General features: G+C 40.6%; 1 protein-coding gene across 1 annotated transcript; it reads left to right on the forward strand.

Moving 5' to 3' along the window:
* The first annotated feature begins 430 nt into the window (after window positions 1-430).
* LOC120294070 lies at window positions 431-3,009 on the forward strand. Its single transcript, XM_039313960.1, has 3 exons — window positions 431-539; window positions 693-942; window positions 2,462-3,009. Exons 1-3 carry the CDS (start codon window positions 431-433, stop codon window positions 2,931-2,933), a joined length of 831 nt encoding a protein of 276 aa, XP_039169894.1. The 3' UTR covers window positions 2,934-3,009.
* The last annotated feature ends 10,004 nt before the right edge of the window (window positions 3,010-13,013 follow it).

Here is a 13,013-nt window from a genome sequence, read left to right on the forward strand (position 1 = left end):
ACAACGCGCCTGTGAGCTTTTGAAAAATAAAAAGAACAGTGACGGTCACCGAAGAAGGCCCGGTGAGCGAGGGATGAGCAATGAGCATGTGACGGAAGCGGATCCGAGAGAAACCTTCTAGAACCGTGATCTGGCGAGGGATAACAGAGAGAGATAGAGAGAGGTGCAGGTGTCTGCTCTCATCACCCTCCACGTCGAGGCCTCCACCTGATCACCATCTCCGCCTCGACTTCAAGAGCCTCTTCCCTTCCTTCTTCTTCTCGAGCGCTCTCTCGTCGCCGCCTACTCGCCTACGACGGCGCTCTCGAAGTTCCGAGTTCTCCTAGCCGCGTAGAGTCTCCCTTCTCTTGATCGGCGCGTGGCGACGTTGCTGATAGTAGTTATCTGGCGGCGAGAGCGAGCTCGAGAGTTCGAGTATCGAGAACGCGAGATGTTGTCGATTCTGAGACGAGAAGCCGCTGCCGGAGGCTCGGATGCTGTGCTGTTAAAAAAGAGAGTCTGCGGAAGAGTCGCGCGCCACGGCGACGACCCCGGTTTCGGTGCTACGCTACTGCGGCGAAAGAGATGATGACTGTGAGAGAGGCTATGAATTCGGTGCTTGACGAGGAAATGTCTGGAGATCCTAGAGTCTTTCTAATGGAAGAGGAGATGGAGACGACGCACAACAGAGAGGGGAGGATAGGCTGGCTGAGGGTTTAGCTCGAGAGGAAAACAGAAGGAAAGGGGAGAGAGAAGAGAAGGGACGTCGGCCATTGGAGGTTTCAGGAGAGCTTCGCTGGAAAGAAAGGAGAAGCCAGTGAACAACGAGAAAAGAGAGGATGAGAAAGGTTCTCTCGATGAAAAGTTTCTGGAGAAGTTGAGCCTTCTCATCAGTCGACGTCCATTGCGGCCGAACGCCATCTTCATCGATTTTTGGTTGCTGCAGCTTCTTCGTGAACGCAGGTAATGTCCTCTACTTGCTCAAACCGAGAACAAACTCTAGTTGATTTTTGCAATTCGAACGTGTATTGATCCGAAATAGGTTTTCATGTTTTGTAATGGCCGAGAATGAGCCGTTTGTTCTGGAGCTGGATAGGGGCATCGCGGATGAAATGCACATAACCTGTTTGATTCAATGCCTCAGGGCCCAAGCAGAAAATGATCTGTGATCTTGTTCAAATCTGAGAATATGTGGATGTAGGTTGATTACTATCGATTGATTTGCTAGCCTCTAGAGTCGATATTAGTCATGTTTCATTCTTACTACGACCACATCCGAACGTTCCCTTCTTTTTTGCATCTTTATGCATTCCTGCGGTGGTCGCGGGTGGTGTTATTCCGGCTATTAACGGTGGAGGTCCGGCGATAGGAGACGGTGAAGAGCAAGCGTCGAGTGTGCGTTGATTACATGCTGAGATACGTATGTCTTCATTCCTGTGTTTTTAGAGTGCTGAGTCTTGATTGAAGATCAGTGTGGTTTCGGCGATGATAGTGTCTTCGGGAAGAAGACCTGCACAGGATGAAGACGTCGCTTGAAGAAGACCTGCAAAAGGAGATGAAGAAAAAAATAAAATATAAAAAGAGGATAAAGAGAAAAAGATTTTTTTTTTTAAAGGGAGAAAATACTTTTAAAAAATCGGTTTTAATCCAATGTAGGTCGGATCCAAGTAGGGGGGTTGGGTCAGTGATTTGGATCGGATAAACCCAGTCCGAACCCGCACCCCGAATATAATAACAATAATAAAAAAAATCAAAATAAAAAATAAAAACCACTAAAATCATTAAAAAAATTCAGAAAATCCGAAAACATTAAAAATTATCCGACTCTTATCTCCTTTTATAGCCAGAGAGAGTGAGGGGTTCCTTTTCGGATGTGAGAGGAGGTCAACAAGCGGTTTTTTTTCGGGGGTAATCATTCATTTTATATTCTTTATTGTATTTAGACATTTGAAACATTTTTTAGGTTTAGACTAATGCATTTGCATCAAGTGAAGCATGAGGTTGATTGTGAACTCCTTTCAAATCAACCGGATAGACAGCCCTACATTCACACCAAATCTAGGCTCATTCCCTCATTTAAAGTGGAGCTTTACGAGTTCGGTCCCTTCTCTCTCTCCCCCCAAATTCAAGCACTTTCTGCTCCCTCTATTTCTTTGACCGAAGTGTCATTTGATCATGCAAAATAAGTATGACTTCATTTCTTGCCACCTTAGACCATTTTAAGCAAAGCAGTAACCAAGCATCTGAGATGATGGGGATGCTGAAATTGACAGGGAAAGGATTAAATTTTGTGCACTTAAAAGGGGGAAAGAATGAATAAGAGCTGGACTGAAATTAGAAGGGGAAAGCTGGAGATCTCGGGCAGAAAGCAAAAGGAACGAGGCCCTCATGTTTTTTTTTTTTTTTTTTTAATCCTGCATCATCACTAGACAAATGAGTATCTCCTCACTTAGTGTTTTACACCAAAATTCCTCATCTGCAGATCTTTCGTCCACCCATTCGTTCTTCCTGGGAACTCAAATGGTGCCGTAACACAAGCAACAGTTTTGGCAGTATTACAAGGAGGACGCCAGTCTAGTATTGTAAAGAAGGAGCGATGGAGGAAATGGAAAAAGATAGGAAAGGAAACGGATTTGGTGGCTCAGCAGAACGTGAAAAAAAGGACAAGAAGAATGTGGGAAGGTCGTGGGATGAGGAAAATAAGAACAAAGATGGAAGGGAGTGGGAGACTCGGTGGAGGTGCACAATCACTCACATTCACGATTTCATATCCATTCTCTCAGTCTCGCGCATCAGAAGCCGAAGAGACTCGGGCCAGAAGAAGCAGCGCTTCCAACTTACTCCGTTGTCCCCGGAGTCAGTCATGTAAGAACCTATATTCCTTATCTATGCGATGCATGTCCTTGCGTTTGCTCAATTTTCGGTTTATTTTCTTTATGCTGGGTTCGTTGTAATCTCATAATTGAGTCTTTTTCTAGGTATCAGTTCGTGCTGATTGTTCTCCATGTTTCAATAAATGTGGCCATAACATTATAGGAAAAATCTGCATCGTGTAGTCCATATTTTGGCACAGTTTAGTACCCCTATTCAGGCCAATCCATGGCCGGAGAAGGAGTAGTTATTCATTTTTTGCCCCAAAATTGGTTTCTGTTCCCATAATTCACCTTTACAATTGATATAGTTGCACGCATCGCCGTTGGTTTTTCATCACATCGGTTCGAACCTAATGCCCTGAACGTGCTGAACACCACTGTCCAATCCATGGATAGTAGGAATTCAGATATTTTTCACCTGCATAATACCTGCCAGGCCTCTACCGATATGCAGTCATGGAAAAAGCTGCCTAAAAGTCCTAAAATTATTATCCTACAATTAATTCAATCTTAAACTTTTTTAAATTCAGCAAATTGTCATAAAGGTTTAACATTTAAAACTATTTGGTAAAATTGAAAAATTTACTTTGGTTTGGATTTTTTGAGACAATTATCCCCTATAATCATGTTATCTTGCATGTTTACTCAGGTTATTTTCACTTCAATTTCCAGCATCATTTTATATTTATTTTCATCACTTTTCGGTGCCACTAACTTCGATTGAGCTGAACGCGACATTCTAATGTATTAAGGTCTGAGTCAATCCATCATTCTAATGTATCAAGGTGACTGAAGATGAACCACATACTTACATGCACCCAAGGACCATCAAACCAATCAACAAATGGCAACAATATCATTCAAATTCATGCCCAAGAGGATTCGCTGCAAGGTCCAGCTCATTAAGCTCGCAAGATTTACAACTTACCCACTCCAATAATACCCAAACATGTACCAATAACTAGCAAATCAAGTATACATTGTCACATTATCATGGGTTATCAAAACCACACTCAAATGAGTCTTAAAATAGCACAATTCGTAATTAACAAAATGAAGTCAGCAAAATCCAAAACAAAATCAGAACAGTAAGGTCGAGATTCATGATTTTTTTAGTAAGTAATGGACTTGAGACATATCTTCTTGCAAGTGTATATGCACTCACGCAATCAAGATGAGCACAAATTGAATTCAAGTGAAGATCAACGATGCTTGTACAGTGGATACATGTTTAATTTCAGCAATTAAAGCATGACAACATAATTATCTCCCTCGAAAATTAACATGGATTCCTCACATCAACTCATATGACTAGGATAACACATACACAAGTCTTGGCGATTGTTGTCTGAACACGAATGGATATGGACACATGAAAATGAATCCAGCGAATTTAAGTCATACAAAACAGTTATAACCATGACTAAAGCATGTTACGAACATACACAATATTCATAGCCAAGAAATCAGCATATTTTTGTTCAACACTCATAGCCAAAAGATCAACATATTTTTGAACATGTACAGCAAGAATAACAATGACTCCAGTAAATTTGAGCCATGTACCATAAGAATAGACATATTTAGCAAGCCTACGACGTGGCGAGTGTACAGATTCAACAAATAGCACATCCTGAAATGGATATTAGTGCAAGCTAATGGTGACAATCAAGATAAACCACCATGTACCTACACGTACATTGCAAGCATGACATAAATAATACTCCAACGCATCCAATGCATGCGATGTGGAGTCTCAACCAAGTGCAAAACAGGGCAGCAGTTAGTATGTAAAAGAAAGGCTACAACTCCAACCTACGAACAATTTGCGGTTATAGAGGATTCCTCTACATTAACAACTGGACGATTATGATACGTGCACTTTGAACAATTCAAGCTCAAAAATAAATCCAGAGGCTCTCGGTTTAGAGGAAAATTCAACCATGCTCCCGGTATTTAATTCACCGAGAACAAGTAAACGGAAGCACCAAGGGAAGGAGAACTCTAGGCCATCAAAGGATGAAGCATCAATTAGCAATATATGCTCAACACACTGAACAACAACATACGAATCACTCCTATGCAATCTCAAATTGATCAATTGATTCAACATTGTCATCTGCGAGGCAAAACGTTGAACAGGTGGTGAGCATGAAGGGTGAGGTGTCACACAAATAGGATCAAACAGTTAAAATTTGCTAGAGAGAAATTGTCATCTCAGTCTCTGTGTTGTGCTCTTGCTTCGCTCGGTTCTCCAGCCCTCGCGCACGTACCAAGCTTCAAAGAGCGTGCTATGGTTGTTGTTGTGAATGAATTCTCCAGCAGAGCGTGAAATCATTAGCTTAAAAGGAATCTCCAATGCCTTAGACGAGAGAGAGAAAGAGCATGAGAGAGAGTTTTGATTGGCGGTGATGGTGATGAGCATCAGATGCTCTGCTCTGTTACGGCCGAGGCTGCGGCGGCCAGCAAGGGAGATGTGACGGCGGCTGTTACTGATCGGAGATGGTAGACCATCAAATTGATGGCGATGGAGCTGAAATATGGGCTGATTCATGGATGTAAGCTTTTAGCTCATATTTATTTCAGCACTTGGTTTCAATTTTGTGTTTAAAATGTATATAAAAAAAATGGAAAGGTAAAAAAATAAATAAATAAGAATAGATTGCATCTCCATCGAAAAATACATCTAGAATTGCATTTAAGGGAACTGTAGCAGATTACAGTGCATCACATTTAGATAGCATGAGTTACATTCTTATTTCCATATATCATAGTCCATTTAGGGAAATAATTCATTTAGTATTCATATAGTTTGTCATATTTGTATATTTGTTTTTATTAGCGGTGGTTTATTTTGAAGAGTTTATATTGAGTTTCCCTTTATAGCTCACGAAAGTCCTATCTGAATATTAATAACAAGGCTTTATAAATTTTTACCCGATGTTCGGGTTCTTTATTTCTTTCCACCTTTATTTATTTATTTGGTTCATATTTATTATTGCTTGCTTGTTTAATTTTTACCTGCTGGAGTGCTATGACTAATCATCTTTACATATAAGAGGATTTAGGGGAACATAATTGAAGAGACCCCATAAAAATCATTTTATGAATGGTGTCAAAAGGGAGTGCGTGCCCCTCCTTGAGCGGTTATTTGAGAAGTGCCACTTCTATCGGGTTTCTTGAACATCAAAAAAGATGAACAAAGGACAAATTATGTTCATGCTCGATTTGTGTATAGCTGCCACTAAAGGTTGTAAAGTCTGTAAAGAGCTCTATTATTTTCTGTCAGTGCAACTTCTTTAAAAGCTAAAAAAATAAAATAAAAATGGGAAGGACATAAGCAGTCTCATTGCGCAAGTGTTGTTTATGTAAATTGCTAATTTTACTACTAGTAGGTGAATATGATTCACCTTTTCTTGAATACAAGTATAGTTTAGTTTTGTAGTTGTTATCGAAGTACCTACGTGTGATGAAGGAAAATTTGAAAAAGTAATATTGACACATAAATTTTGATAACCCGTTTAATCATTTTTTAATTGCATAAAAAAATTATGGATTAATTTTAATCTCTAACAAAAAAAATGATTTTCATTAAATTGCATCGCATTTAGGTATTAGAAGCATTGGTATTACTAGTATTAAAATTTTGAAAAATTTAAAAAGTTATTGTTATTTTTAATTTTTTTTTAAATTATCATTTAAATAAAAAGAAACCAAGACTGGGCCGGGGCACGCCGGCCCGGCCTTTTCTTCTTTTCCCACGCGGGCCAGCCCATTTTCCCTTGTCCTTGGCCCGGCCCGCGGACCTCTTCCTTCCTCCTCCTCCCTCACGCCTCGCCCGCAGTCAGCCAAAAGGAAGGAAGACGTACGGAGCAGCGGAGGGGGCGTCGAGCGGGATGTTTGGTCGGGGGCAGGCCGGCACGGCAAGCTGGCAGTTGCAGGGCCATTCGCGCCAGCCGCGAGCTTAAAAGACGGAGAGAGAGAAAGAGAGATTCGGAGGTGGAGAGATCGTGAGAGCAGCCGAGGGAGAGAGTTTGAGAGCGAGGAGTCCTCCGGCAGTCCGGCCACGCCCGACCCCCGTCCGACGACTCCTGACCGCGCTTTCAAACCCGCGGCTCCCATTCCCGGCGCCAAATCTCCGGTAGGTCACGTTTCTTTTCTTTCTTTGATTTTTCGCAGGACGAGCCGTTTTTCCGAGGATCCCGGCTCGGAGGCGTGCGAGGCAACCGAACGTGGTCCGTCTATCGAGCTCGCCCTCCATTCGCCATCACCGAGCCGGATAGGGACCCTCGGCCGACCCCCTGTTTGTGCCTTGCTTTGCCCCTTTTTGGGCTCGCCGGAACGGGCTTCTTCGTTGTCCGGTTCTTGCGAGCGCCGGTCCCGTTCGTCCGTGTGCCGCTACTTTGGGTCACTACTTGTTGATTCTTGCGAGTCCCAGCGCAAGTTGGTCGGTTTTTCTCCCCTTTTAGCCAGTGCGCTTGAAACGTTCGATGAAATACCTGAACCAAATCCGTTCGGTTGAATCTGGACTTTTGAATTGTTGAAAGGAGCACCTGAACATGTGTGATGCGATGTAGCTTCTCTTGTGATTAGCAAGTACGTTTTCGGTCATATTTCATTTCTACCGAGTTTTTTTGGGTTGCTTTGCTTCGTGCCTTGGTATATCCCTGCGGTTGTCCTTGGTGTTTGGGGTGCGGCTGCGAATGGGAGCCTCCAGTGATTAGCGATGGAGACAAGTGGTTGCTGGGTGGCTGAAAGTCGCTTGCTGTGAAGATGCGGGGATATGGTCACGTCGTTGACGATGAGAAGAATATTTTCACATTATGGTTTGGGGAGAGTCTCGGTTGTGGATGTGTGGGGGCTCATCTCTTAGCTTTTACCGAGCAAGAGCAGCTAGATTGTTGGTGGTGGCCCCGTAGCTTGATTGTCGAGTACGTATGGTTACTGTTTTGATGGTTTGGTGTGTAGAGGTTTTTTTTCAAAGAATAAAAAAAATAAAGAAAAGAAAAAAGACAAAATAGAGAAGGAGACGACAATAGCGGCTCAAGTTGCATTTTGTTGAATCTGGGCTAATTCAATGATTGAGTAATTTTGGGCTTGAGTGGTTTTAATGAATTCGGGTTGGCTTCATGTTTGGAAGTGATTGGGCTGAGTTCTTTTTAGTAATATGGGCTTAGTGTACTCAGTTACAAAGGAATGGGCTTGGTGTAGCTTTGGTGGAAGAGTTGGCTCACTTGGGAGTTTTTCCCAATTAGGCTTAGAAAGGGTAGAAATGGAGAGGCGAGAAAGAAAGTCACGACTGTCTGGAGCTTGAGGATAAGATCAATCGTGCCCTCTAGTCTGAACTGTGAGTCCAAGTTCATCCATGTTCTGGCCAGGTCCCTATTTTTAGACTACTAATTATTTGAATAAAAAAATATTTTTAAAAATTAATTTTTAAAAATTAATTAAAAATAAAATTCAGGAATTTATTTTTCCTAAAGTTAGAAAATGCTTTAAAATAGTCTTTCAGGGTAGCCTTCTCTTTAAGTTATGGGAAAACCATTGATAAGAAAATTGTGCTAAAAAATTAAACAAGCCCTTATAGGGTTCAGATTGTCCTAAAAACAAATACCCTTAATTATGCATTTTCCATATGTTGATTATGATTTCGCTTTAGCTTAGTTAAGATGGTAGGCTCCTTATTTGATAATGCTAAATTCTTGCTCTTCCAATTTAATTTATGCGATGCCGCTTTGGTTGCTAATTGTCATGTTAGTGATTGGGCATTCACATGGTCACCTTATGTATTAGTGGATTCTAAAATCAACACAAATTGCCTCACAGAAAATATTCTTGAAATGAACAAGATTAGTTATCAAAATGACACTAATTATTTAATTAGTGTAATCAAGTTTCCAACCCTAAACTCTTTGATTACGTAGGAAGTGAGGTATATTCTCACATCTCATTTGATTTCTAGGCAACCTTAATAAGTTAGTGACGACTCATCATTTGAAAAAATTTATGAATACTCCAACATCGTGGGAGGTCCGCACCTAATCATGGACCATAGAATACCCCTAAACTTCTTTCCCTCCGTATTGAGGGGTAGGTCGAGACAAGTAAATATTGATCTTGCACTCTTCATCAATTGGATGAGTACATATACATAGATTTATTCAATGCTACTCTAGACCTAAAAATTGGATCATTGGCAATCTATCTTTATACACATAGAAGTGGATATTACTTGTGTGAAAGTGACCCATGTGGCAGCACATGCGCTTTCTTCATCTAATCTAATTTTTATGGTAATTTTAGCATATTTTTATTAGTTTATTTAAATTGACGATTGTTGTGAATTTTCAAAAAAATTTAACAATATAGGGAATACATATTATGCTATGATATTCATTTGACCTTAATTCGAGGACTATGAGGTTTTCATTAAAAGATTTTCACAATATTAAGATCCAAATTATGACGTGATAGGCCATATTTGGTAGATGATATTAGCGAATCAATAAAAATAAATCCATTGCTACCATAAAATTTCATCACAGAAAATTAATTTCATGTATATTGCAAATAAGTAAATATGAGAAAATGATGAAAATAATCATTAGCAAAAGTGTAGATAGAGTAACCCACCGTTAAGAAAAATTAAATTAGAAAAAAAAAATAAGCATTAGATGACATGATAGCACATAATTTCGTATACAATTATGATAGCTCTTGGGATTAAATGCATGATCGTAATCACTAAAATCAAGCCATGCCCTAACACTTTCAACCGTTGAAGAATGCTATTACAAATGAATTACCAAACCTCCACCTATTAGCATAGATATTTTCAAATGAAAGCCGGCCATTGCAATGACGGTGGAAATTCCTAACCACGAGCCATCTATTATCATAGTTATTTTCAAATACGGAGTAATTAATAGGTAAATTTTGTTCTGTTAAATGGACATGGTGGCAAGGAAATTATTACATAAGCCCTTTCGATTATGCTTTGTCTTCGTAGGAACCGTAGCCTAGAAAAAGAAATGCTAATCACTTTTCCACGCATTATGTAAGAGAGAAAGGGGAATCTTATGGCGAGCTCATGTGAAGAGTTGCTTATCAATCAAACCTGTCCTTTTTAGATGGGAAGGGACCAAAGATAACATCTCAGTTTCTACAACCCACACCACCCATAGCCGTTGCCTTTGTTTTGTTTTGTCTTCTGTGTTCAATTGTCGCTCGCTATTATTGATCTGGACAAGTTGGACGGACCCAAGAAAATAAAGAAAGAATTGACTCATGTGTATCATCCTTTGCGGGGCATAAGAAAAGGCAAAGATCTTTTTCTTTTTCTTTTTGTGAGGTCAAAGAAAATTTTATTGAAATTACGAACATGGTCGAAAGAGTTCCAAGCTAGGGGAATCTAAACAAAGAAGAGAACAAAAGGCTTATGGAGGAATATAAAGGCAGTTTTGTGGAAGAGAGCCAATCCGTCGAGTCTTCGCAACTTAGTTTACAGGCCCACATCTGTAAGAACAAAAAGCGTCATAATCTATATCTATATCACCAAATGGAAAGGCAAATCATATTTTAAAGGAAATAATTTATCAAAAAGTGTAAAAAATCCTCAATTCCAACAAACAAGTTGGTAGAATTTGAGGGTGATTTTCATGTGAATCGAGGCAAAATTTAAACCTTAGGAACCAACACATCACTAGCCCCCCTCTCTCAACAGTGCTTGAGAGTCAAATTTGCGATTTGTCAATATATTTGAGATGTTACTAATGAGAATATGAAATTTACGGTTCCCATAAGTGGCGCAAACGGTTGGGATATAAAAGAATTTCAAGTTTGGGAATCGGAAGTCATATGTGCAAATCTCATAAGGTACGTAATAAATTATTTTGGGTTATGGTCATCTGCACATGCAAAATGAAATCTTTAAATCATGAATTAAGAAATTTTAATTACTAATGCTTTCATGCTCACGTGAATGTAGGCAAGAATGTAAAAATCTCATGCTCTTGTGATAGCTCTTCGTGTCTCCTCTGCATAATTCAAGAAAGAAATCAGCCAAAAACAAGTCGATAGAAGCCGCCCCCACGGATTATTACAAAAAAAAAAAAAAAAAAAAAATGAGGTGGCATAAGAGATGCACCCAATGTTTTCACAGTTGTTCCCTCTCTACGGCAATATCTGCCCATTGAGAATTTGAAGTCATGTTCCTTTTTGGGATATGTTTAGTAAAAGTCAAAAAGTGCAATTGAGTACAGAAAGTGTCAGTGCAATTGAGTCCTAAAACTTACAAAGAGTTCAATCAAGTCCTAAAACTTGTCTAGAAAATGCAATTAAGTCCTAAAGTTAACACCAGTTAAGAAAGTTAACAGAAATTGCTTTGACGTGGCGACGTCATATTTGAAATGATTTTTTTATTTTTCAAATGGCTTTTTAAAATCATTTTTTATTCGAAATCTTTAAAAATTAGATTAAAAACTAAAAAGGAAAATCTAAATTTATTTAAAAAAGAAAAATCTAAATTTATTTAGAAAAACAAAATTGTTCAAAAAAAAAAAAAAGGGCGGTGGACTTCCGCCGCCCATCGCCGGAGGGGCCGGCGACCGTCACCCCCCGGGCGGGGGGGCCGGCGACCGTCGGCCCCACAGGCGGGCCTCGTCGGCCCTCGCTCGGGGCCGGCGAGCCGGATCGGCGAGCCTCGCCGGCCCGAGCGAGGGCCGACGGCCTCGCCTGTGGCGGGCGACGGTCGCTCGGCCCCCTGTGGTGAGGACGGCGGCCGTCGCCCGCCACAGGCGAGGCCTCGTCGGCCCTCGGTCGGGGCCGGCGAGGCTCGCCGGATCTCGGCGAGGCTCCCCGGATCTGGCGAGGCTCACCGGCCCGGCCGAGGGCGACGAGGCCTCGCCCGGGCGGGCGACGGTCGCTCGGCCCCGGGCGAGGACGGCGGCCGTCGCCCGGGCGAGGCCTCGCCTGGGGGCCGCGGTTGCCGGCCCCGGTGAGGGCCGGCCACCCCCGCCCAAGGCCGGCGACGGTCGCCGGCCCCTCTAGCGATGGGCGGCGGGTGGAAGTCCACCACCCCTTTTTTTTTTTTTTTTTTTGAACAATTTTGTTTTCTAAATAAAATTTAGATTTTTCTTTTTAAATAAATTTAGATTTTCCTTTTAGTTTTTAATCTAATTTTTAAATATTTTGAATAAAAATGATTTTAAAAAGCCATTTGAAAAATAAAAAAAAATCATTTCAAATATGACGTCGGCATGTCAGCAATTTCCGTTAACAATTCCGTGTTAACTTTAGGACTTAATTACTGGAAGTTTTAGGACTTGATTGAACTTTCTTAAATTTTTAAGCACTGGACAAAGTTACAGGACTTGATTGAACTCTTTGTAAGTTTTAGGACTCAATTGCACTTTCTGGACAAGTTTTAGGACTTGATTGAACTTTCTTTGTAAGTTTTAGGACTCAATTGCACTTTCTGTACAAGTTTTAGGACTTCTACTGAACATATCCCTTCCTTTTTACTATCTTCGTTTCTTTAGTTGGTAATGGTAGATTGGCTTCAGCTATCTTATAGTCCACAGGAGCGCTATGTCCATGTAATCCTGGAAAAAAAAAAAACAAAATGAATGCATTGGAGGATCTAATGTTTCCGTGGAAATTCGAATGTTAAATGGCAATTAAGTAATCAGGACTTGAAATTACACTTGTGATCATGCTTATTGGGCAGATATCGACTAATGTTATCAGATTACTTTGGTTTCTGTTTGCCTTTTGTCTTTTTGTGTCAGGAAGAAGAAAACTCAATGGAATATTCATTGGAGAGGTTTCTAGGAGAAGCTAGCTATGTGCGGTCTCTAATGCTTTTGATTCCGTTAAATATTTTGAATAGACAAGGTACATGTCCATTTTTCTTAAGATGGCCGATAGTAAGAACTATTAATATGAAACAATAACTAAAATTTACAAGATAGTTATGAGGGTGAAGGTTGACGATGCTCAACTATCTAGGATGCCATCATGCCATCTAATTTTAGTCGGCGCACATGATCTGCTCTTTTTAATTGACTGCCTTTCCTCCTACTACACATGCACCTCTTTAAAAAAAAAAAAAAAAAGTTGATGAGGCTTTATCAATTGCTTCAATCCTTCACGCTCCGAGTT

Source organism: Eucalyptus grandis, chromosome 5, assembly GCF_016545825.1.
Source record: "Eucalyptus grandis isolate ANBG69807.140 chromosome 5, ASM1654582v1, whole genome shotgun sequence".
In the NCBI taxonomy this organism is placed as follows: Eukaryota; Viridiplantae; Streptophyta; class Magnoliopsida; order Myrtales; family Myrtaceae; genus Eucalyptus; species Eucalyptus grandis.

What these genes read in the sequence shown, in the direction of transcription:
- LOC120294070 (XM_039313960.1), top strand. Translation starts at nt 431, where the DNA reads ATGTTGTCGATTCTGAGACGAGAAGCCGCTGCCGGAGGCTCGGATGCT. An exon ending in CGGCGACGACCCCGGTTTCG is followed by an intron (nt 540 to 692) that starts GTGCTACGCTAC and finishes AGGCTGGCTGAG; the next exon opens with GGTTTAGCTCGAGAGGAAAA. An exon ending in CAGCTTCTTCGTGAACGCAG is followed by an intron (nt 943 to 2,461) that starts GTAATGTCCTCT and finishes CCTCATCTGCAG; the next exon opens with ATCTTTCGTCCACCCATTCG.